The sequence below is a fragment of the Brachionichthys hirsutus genome, chromosome 13, assembly GCF_040956055.1.
Source record: "Brachionichthys hirsutus isolate HB-005 chromosome 13, CSIRO-AGI_Bhir_v1, whole genome shotgun sequence".
Classification (NCBI taxonomy): domain Eukaryota; kingdom Metazoa; phylum Chordata; class Actinopteri; order Lophiiformes; family Brachionichthyidae; genus Brachionichthys; species Brachionichthys hirsutus.
The window spans coordinates 6,910,206-6,919,610 of record NC_090909.1 but is presented as its reverse complement, the minus strand read 5'-3'; the positions used below and the strand labels follow the sequence as shown (position 1 = coordinate 6,919,610).

Sequence of the window (9,405 nt, the reverse complement as noted above, 5' to 3'; positions counted from 1 at the left end):
AGTCCATTGAGACGCTCTTGTGACATCGTGGATCTAAGGTAAGTTTTTATAAGCTTCAATTTGGAGAAGCTCCTCTCTGCAGCAGCAACTGTCACTGGAATAGTGAGAGCAATTCTCACGGCCACCCATGTTAGGATAAATCTCCTTCAGTTTCTTCTCCTGTATGAAACTGAGAAGTCCCAAGGTGGTCATTTTGGGTTTTGGCAAATCTGGGAATGATTGCAACTCCAGTACCAGTTCCTGTTCATCCAGGTCGGACTGCCCATTCCAGCTCAGGGCACTGCTCAGTCTCTCACACTGCTTTTCCAGCTCTTCCTTGGGCAGCTGAGGGAAGCTGACAAGCACACTGAACTTTTTCTCGACTTCACCCATTGTCTGTGATCTTTCCCTTAGTGACACAATGCAGACATCTACCACCATATTGAAAAAGGAAATCTTCATTTTCCTCAGTGCATCAGTCAGTTTCTCATCAGGAGCCTCATAGGAGAACTGTCTCTTAGTCTCTTCTGCTTAAGAACAGCTTCAACATTCATCTCCTCACACATTTCTTTGGCAGATGCAAATCCAGTGTCTCTGTAGCTGGTAAGAGAGGCTTCAGTGTTCTTCAGGAGATCAACTGCAACATCCGTCTGCATTGTCTCAGACTGCAATAACTTGTTGACATGCTGAATTTCTGTCTGGATGTCATCCCATATCACAGTACAGACAGAGAAACGGTATGATGCAACCTCTTCAGCTAAAGACTGTGCCTCAATTTTTATCACCAGATCTGTGGTGTGGTCTCTCACTTCCAAAAGTGCATCTCTGACTTTTGCAGCCTGGTATCTCACAGCCTGTACACTGTTGATCCGACTTTCCCACCGAGTATCTGACCAGGATTTCAGTGTTGTGTGGACATGTGTTTTTAAGATGGACCATCTCTGAGTGGAGGCAGAAAATAGTGTGAAAAGCTTCTGCAGGTAGCCAAAGTAACCACTGGCATCTGCAGAGCTTTTTGCCGCATCAGCTACCACCAGATTTACTGCGTGTGCACTGCGTGGCACAAATAAAGCTCGAATTATTATGCTGTGTTCTTCTGGCATGTACGCACATCACTGAACAGACAGAAGTAGAGAATATCTGTAAAGACCGATAAGCCACGGTATAATGGCGTTCTACCGTCGTCTGGAGAGGGAAGCTGCTCCAGCTTCGACGCTGCACACGGAGATGACGCATTCAAAGGCGTCGGAGAATCATGGTGTGTTCAGGAACATGGGACATGTGACAACTCACGTCAGAACGAACAATTATCGGCTGAAAACGCGTCTATGAGCCGTGCAACGCCAAACTAATAATATGGGCTTTCTAACATACGTTTATTAGTTTATTATTTTCCTTTTTTTAAATTTATTTATATATATATATATTTTTTTCGAGGCTTGGAGTGGCGCCCCCTCCAGCAGGTGGCGCCCTAGGCAATCGCCTAGCTCGCCTATGCCTAGAGCCGGCCCTGCCTGGCAGTGATGCTTTAAGAGCAGTCCGACGCTCTGCAGTGACAGAACAGGGTCGGCGTTAAAAATAGAATGACTTCAACAACTTGTTTTTTTACCCACGCAGCCATTAATGTGAGTCTGTACAAATAGCCGGAGCAAAGAAACCTTATGTTTGAGATGCCCTTATTATATGCAATATTTAGTATTTAGTATTGTAGTACAATGATTTCCCCCAGTAGATTTATTTGAAGATTTCAAATAAATAAGTGTGTAGAGCTAAATTAAGGAATTTGTCTTTATTCAATCAACTTTTTTTTTATCCTCAACAAAAACCTGGCTCCTACATTACCCACAATGCACTGTGACGACTGATATTTCTGTGTTAAGTAGCCCTGCGGGTGCCTCCCTTGGGGGTTCATCTTCGTAACCTCTGACCCAAATCAACAATACCTCCATGCAGTGGCATCACTTGAGGAAATGGAAAACCAGCGGAACCTTGATAGTTCCACTGCAGTCTGACCAGCCCACTCAAAGTGGTTGTAGTACAATTCAACATTCACACTAAAGGCAAATGTATCATCTGCTAAACCATTCCACACCAAACACACGCTCCACTTTGACGCGGCCTGCAGGGACTGCGGGTCACGTCTGACGAGGGGTCGACTCCTCTACCTCTGGAGCCGCAGATACTTGACGTGCAGCTGACTCGGAGCCACTGACGGCTGCTGCGTTTCACACACGCAGGAACATTCCACATAAACCCACAGTCATATTGGTGATGCTCTTTTTCCGCCGCTGGCAGTGAGTGGGCTCCCCTTTTTTCCCTTTTACATAATCAATGAGATGCAATGTGAATGACGGACTATAAGGCTGCAGACCAACAGTCACGGAGGACGAGTTGCTAACTTGGACACGTATTGTTTTTACTGCTGATCGCCCTGGCGTTGGCGTGCATCTGTTACATCTGCCCATCTATGTTATCTATAAGAAATCACCCCGGCTCACCCTGAGCGTCTCCTGGCAACAGGGTAGCCACGGATACTATAGACGTTTTTGCATCCCCAACCTACAGGAAGTGATGCCGTGTTTGAACGGGGCAATTATGGGTTGTTTTCTTCTGAAGATACAGACTGGCAGTTTGTCAAAGCGGCTCGGAACATTCACACCGAACCTCATACAGTCCCTCCGGGTTTCAAACGCACCCGGGCCTCAGCCTGTTCTGTCGCTCACACAGCCACGGAATGATTTCATGAACAAAAACTGACTAAATGCAATCATCACAAACAGATGTCTCTGTTCCTGTCTATGTGGCGCGTTTGTGGACTATTATAGACACTCATGATGCAGACACCGCCCCAATGTGAGGACAAGCGCCCCCCCCCCCCGGGTCTGGATTCAAACCCAGAACCTTTTTCATGTGAGAGGCAGCAATTAATCAAAGTCAGAGGAACTTCAAGTTATTGAAAGTTTGGGAATTTAAGGGATTATGCTCATAGACATGTGTGATTAAACGATATCATTTTAGTAAATGAAGTTATAGTCCAATGTCTGAATGTTTCTCCTGCACGTTTCTGTCATCTCCGTAACGCGACACTGCTGGGAAGAGCTTTCATGCCAACATTTCTACCTGATATTGAAAGAGATCGGGCTCTTATCAAATCCAGTTTTGGGCAATATCCAAATGCCCTTCTTGATTTTTCTTTCATTAAAAGTAGTTGTTCTTCAGGGCCAATAGGAGGTGACGTGTGCAGCCTCTGTACTTTAAATTCAACTGAACGCTTCCCTAAATTGCATTTCACCTTGAGAGTGAGTGGAATGTTCCTGACTTAACTCCCAGCTCTTCTTTCGTCAAACCCATTTCCTTGCGTTTACCCTGCTGCTGTTTTCTCCTGCTATCCCCAGCGGTTCATTCGGAGCGTCTCGTTATTTGTTGCATCACTGCCTGCTTCGGTTGTCTCTGATAGGTCATCACAGCTAACAGCAGCGCCATCGGAGGGCCAAACAGTGTTTCAAGAACTTGGGGTTTCCAGAAAGGGGGGCTCAATGACTTGCCCCATGTTTTGCCTTCTTGTCTATTAATAGCATTCAAATATGACGCTGCTACCTAAACCTCAGAGAATTGCTGAATTTTTATAAGTCTACCTACGTCAGTGGCTCACGAATGCACTCTACTTCATATCAACTGTGTCCCAGTGCTATTCTCTTTTATGAGGACACTGATAAATTATTAAAATGTGTGTAAAGCAGTTTTATGTTAGTTGATAGATTTGTGACTTGATTTTAACTCAAAATAAATGTGTTTTGCCCCCAAATACAAATAAAAGTTAAGGCTAGTCTTAGTGCAGTTTTGGACTTGTGGTCTACAGATTTAAATTTGAACATCCATGTCAAGAAAATTACCAAATCAGCCTGTTACCAACTTAAAGATATAGAAACAAGGGATTTCTGTCAAAACAGAAATGTACTTCACGCATTTCTTTTCAGCAGCTCATCTGGAATGCTGTGACAAGAGTCCACAGCAACAGCAAGACGGTGCATTCTACTGATCCTCGGATTATTAGACTGGCTCTTTATGGGGACACACAAACAAGGAAAAAACGTCAGGAAACAGCCTTAAGACATCATTTAATTTTAATAGACCTCTATCATATACAGTACATACAGTACAATATGCTCAATACAGATTTGATGGCACATCCATTTTGCAGTTGCTGGTATTGCTGTGAGTTAAATAGTAAAGTGACCGTTTGAATCTGTCGCTTCGGTAGATAAAGCAGGTGGACTGACCTCATCAGTTACGTGTAAGTGTAAGGTTGCTACAGCAAAACACATGCACTGTTATATATTCCACGAGGGGTGGGTCACAAATCCAGTTACACAGACCGATACTCGAGGGGGCGTTGTTGTTGGTGATCTTTTTCTCTGAAACCCCTTTGTTGTTTCGTGTTGGAATATGCTACAACGGTGGCTACCGCGGTCCTGGAAGGCTACGGGATGCACATACGTAGTTTAGGCTCCACCCACTGGTTGTTCACATTTTACGAGCTGCCATCACGCGTTATGATTGACTCTGGTTTTAGGGCTGCAGAATAACGATAAATATTGGATCTAGTACTCAGGTTTCTAGTGCATTACAACGTTACCATCAATACTACAGGAACGGAGTACTGCTAGGTTATTCACATATGTACAATCTCTGCTGTGTTACTATGCAGAGACTTCAACAAGCGAGTTTTCTGTGCATTTTCCCCAGTCTCCGGAGGAATCTTTCCACATATAAAAATAAAATAAAACAGTGATAGACCACAAAATACTGTGCACAACCGTCGTACGTAAGCGCTGCCGTCTGTTTTCACCCTGTTGTTGGTCCTCCTTTGAACGAAAAGGCCACCACAACTCTGTTCTTTCAGTCAGGATAAAAGAAATAACATAAAATAAAAAGATTAAAATGATTGTCTCAAAAGATTTAAAAAACAACAAAAAAAGTAACAGCATCAAGCCGAGCAAAAGATATGTAACATGACAATAAATCTCACCAGCTTATCATCGAGTGGTATAGAGATGTGTGTGTGTGTGTGTCTTAATGTGCACATGTAGTGTACATATAGTGAATACAGCAAAAAGAGTGCACAAGTCGAGATGTGAGCACCTTCTGTGCATGTCATGTCTGCAAGTTAAAAGACACCAGTGGGCTACAAAGGGCTTCTTTAGTGTCTCCTGAAAGTGCTTCACATTCTTGGCACCGACGCGGCGTCTCCTCTACGGAGACATTCTACGTCTCTGAATGTGCACGTTTGGCCTTCGGACCAAGTTCTCCACCACGATAAATGACAGGAAACGGAACAAAATACAAAAGAAAATAATGCGTCACACGATGAGTCTTATGCCAGCGGTGACAAAAGGGTGAAGCAAATGCCCAAAGGATGCACGGCTGAGAGTGGAGGAGGAGTGTGGAGGTGCAGCGGCTGCCTCTGGACGGCGCTCTAGATGACCTGGCAGCAGCTGTGGGGGGTCGGGGTACAGAACGGACCCTCTTTGGGGCTCCGGTGCATGTTGACGGACAGAGTCTTTTCGCTAAGGGGCATCTGCAACACGCGGTTCTTCATGTTCCGATGGTTCTCCCTGGCCAGGTCCAGCTCCCCCAGCCTCAGCGTGGCCGTGCAAGGCCCCTCCAGCAGCGGGTCCACCAGCATGTCCCCCAGCGGAGGCTGGTGGTGGTACATGTTCCCCCTGGGCGAGGGGCCACCCAGGAGGGAAACCTTGTCCAGGCTACCGGTGGAGCCTCCCATGCACATCCTCCACATCGGATGTTCCTGGGTTTCCAGGCCGATGCCGCTGCCCCCGCCGCCGCCGCCGCCTCCCCCCCCTCCCCCCGTCAGGTTGTGGAACTGAGAGCTCAGGCACAGGCTCATGAGTTTTAGGCTTTCCACCAGGCCACTGGCAGCTTTGGCGGCCCCCTTTCCTTGGACCGACCCTGATCCAGGACTGGTGCAGATGGAGGGACCGCCCTGCCTCGAATTGCTCCTCTCTCTCCCCTTCTCCCCCCCTTCCCTCCCATTCCCTTCCCCAGTTACAGTCACCGTATCTGATTTGCTCTCTGTGTCATCGTCACTCGCCTCTGAGCTGGGGGTGAACGCGGCAACAGGAGGGGTCACGCCGATAGTTTCGGGTGACGACATAAGCGTTGATGGCGATGGTATTTGTGAGTTCAGGTCGAGGCTGAGTCTGGGCTTGGGTGGGCCGAGTCCACGGAGCTCCCTGCCCTCCTCTTCCTCCTCCTCCTCCTCTCTATCCTCCTCATGGATCTGGTTAAGAATTGGAGCACTCATGCGGGAGGTCAGTCGATTACCGGTCAAGGATGTAGATGACGGTGAAGAAGAGGTTTTGCAACGAAGCACCACCTGAGCCGGTAGAACAGAAGAGGATGAACGTTCTCCTTGCGCTCCCTCTTCTTCATCCTCCTCTACACTGAAGAGACTGGGACTACGAGGTTTGCAAGGCCCCACTGATGCTAGAGAGCCCAGCCTGAGGGGGTTGGAGTGGGGCTTGCCCAGAGGCCTGAGTCCCTTGTCCTGATTCTGTCGTGCGGGGCGGTCCTGGCCGGACGGTGGGGCGTGGTTCTGTCGCTGGCTGACATCCAGCAGAGCCGTTTTGGGCCTGGGGCCCACGTGGAGGCTCTCAGCACTGCGGGCCGGGGACTGAGGCCCCCCGGGGTGAGAGATACTTGGACCTCCTAAGCCATCACTCACATCCTGATGAACGTCTACTCTGGTGGGCCAGGACTGCCTGTGAGGTGTCCAACACAGACAGAACAGGTTAGGTGGGTTGAACAGAATTGTTGAATCTGAAGGAGCTTGCATTGTTTGTATTTTCAGCACACAGTATTGCTCCTGCATGCCACTTGAATATGTTTCTAGCGGACATGTTAGAATGTTGGACAGACAATAGAAGCATTTTCTGTCTTGGAAAGATGATGAAAAAATGTTGCGCTGTTCCTCAAATAGACAGCAGTACTGTCTATATTTTTTCTATTTAATCAAATGTTTTATTAGAATAAGGATCAAGGCAAAAACATCCACATGAAAAAACACCTTCTACCCAGATGTCTGTTCGATTTTTACATTTTTCTTTTATTCGGTTCTATTTTATGCCATTCTAGTCTACTGTATTGTATTCTGTTCTATTCTATATTCTTAATCTTTTGCCATTTAAAAGCCAAGGAAATTATATTTTGCTCAAATCCTGCAAAGTGGTCTGAATGACATAAACTGAGTCTGCATCTTAGTATATTTTAGATCAAGCAGATGCTGAGGTTGATGAATATTCATGCTAGTTGTGTAAAATCTGGATTTTGCAATTAATTTACATGTTGTAAGCGCAGTCGAGAAGAGAGGATCTGCGTTGGACAATTGTTGCCCTTACTCTTACTATGATTGAATTTGTCTATCTGCTATGTTTCATTGTTAGCTTGTTAAATCTTATACGCCATTGTGGCCTGCAGCTAATGCTAAACAGCCTTTCATTAATATATTTTTTCCATTGGAAATAAAGAAAGGGGAAAACATTTGTGCCCCCCCCCCCCCCATCCACAACTATAAATAGTATAATTTGTCTATAAAATTGTTACAAGCTCACCATTTGGTCCTTATTAACATTAATGGAAAATAAGAAAGATATAGATCCCCTTAAAACAAATAATACATTTTCAACCTCGTTTCTTTGGTCCAGAAAAGATTTAAAGTGCAGCAATTTCCCTCAAATTCAAGAAAATGTAATCCTTATGTACTGTAAACCATAAACATTTTAAACAAAAATGAATAAAACAAATTGTGCTGATTTGATTGCTCGGTGCAAAAACAAACAAACAAAAAAACCCCCACCATAGAAGAGGAGCCAATTCTCTGCATGCTCTAATAATTACAATGAATGACACACGACACGCAGATGTGAAAGCGCCAGCTCCACCTACTGTAGTGGAAGTGCAATTACACTTTATTCAAGTAAAGCAAAGGGTAGTTTCGCCGAGCATGTTCCCCCGAGGCCCCCCCTCTGGCATTTCACCGCCCCCCCACTATTTAAGAGTGACTAGTGTACCTGAACTGGGCCTTGCTGGGGCTCGGTGATCGTGTCTGGCTGTGGAGCTCTTTCTCTTGTCTCTGCCTCAGCATCCTTTCAGCGAGCAGGAAGTATGTAGCTGTGATGTTGTTATACTTGTTTGATTCCAGAGCCCTGACAGGATGGTGGAAGAATTCCATTACAATGCCAAGGAGACACACAAGGTACACACGCACACATGCACACACGCACACACACACACACACACACACACACACACACACACACACACACACACACACACACACACACACGCGGAAGCACATACATGAAAGCACAAATCAGCGCCAAACCCCTGGCTGCAAATCAAAAGGAGGTGACAGTGGGGAGATTTAATTTTACATGGCGGCAGCTCAGAACTGACTGCCAGCTGGTTGTTAATAGCAATTAAACTGTTGACGAAGCTTCACTTGGACTAGTGCACCATGGGACATTATTGGAGATTACATAGGAAAGAATAGCTCCATGTTAATTCATGCATAAAAAAAAAAAAAAGAAAAGAAGAGGCACACATACTCAGTTATGGCGTCTCTGTCTGCGATGCCACCCAGCACCATGCGCTGGATGATGGAGGCGTGCTCCTCCTCAGACAGACTGCGATGGGACACCAAAGGGGTGGACAGCTTGGTGGCCGGGGAGGGGTCCACACCTTGAAGCCATTCGTGGCGCTCGATCTCCTCGAGAGTCGCTCGTTTCGTGGGGTCTCGCTGCAGCATACGGGCTATAAGACTAGAGGGAGCCACGGAGGGAGGGGGGGGGTGATGTTATGGAGGAACAAACCAGCTACGTCTACAAGTCGACCAAAATGACTGCAGGATTTACAGCCATGCCTTTCGGTTGTGCGTCCCGACACACAGCGACCGCTAAAACAAGTCGGATTGTGCAGCAAACAAAAGCAGACGCACATTTTGGACAGGTTTTAAATGGACCCGCAGTTTGACAAACGTCGGCTGGTTGTAACGTTTTTAGAATTTCAGAGATTATAAAAGCACTTCTGGTTCACGCTTGACCTACTGGAGTAAAAACGACATCTGAATCTTTGTTCCACATAAAGCTGCTCAAATAATGTGGCTCAACGACTCGATCTAATTGTCTGAAAGCCCCTGCTTCTTTTCCGTCTTCATATTCCACCCATTTGGTGAAATACTGATACTAAATACTTGGCAAAAAAATACCAAAACAAAAACAAAACACAGGCTCTGAAAAAGCTCCATTTGCTTGTGTTCAAGGTACAATAAAAAAATAAGGATCTCGTCCACCTTTAACATTTGTGTTTTTTTTTTGCAACACATCTTCACACAGAATATGAAAGGGTGCA

The 9,405-nt window shown here is 46.0% G+C and overlaps 1 protein-coding gene across 1 annotated transcript in view; it reads right to left on the bottom strand.

Moving 5' to 3' along the window:
• Positions 1-4,088: 4,088 nt before the first annotated feature.
• LOC137903429 (SNF-related serine/threonine-protein kinase-like) overlaps positions 4,089-9,405 on the bottom strand; it is an 11,245-nt gene continuing 5,928 nt past the window's right edge. The window contains exons 5-8 of the mRNA XM_068747580.1: positions 8,604-8,816; positions 8,067-8,201; positions 5,732-6,758; positions 4,089-5,680 (exon numbers count right to left, since the gene is read on the bottom strand). Of these exons, the coding sequence (XP_068603681.1) occupies positions 5,456-5,680; positions 5,732-6,758; positions 8,067-8,201; positions 8,604-8,816 (1,600 nt within the window). The 3' untranslated portion in view covers positions 4,089-5,455. The remainder of the gene's footprint in view (positions 5,681-5,731; positions 6,759-8,066; positions 8,202-8,603; positions 8,817-9,405) is intronic.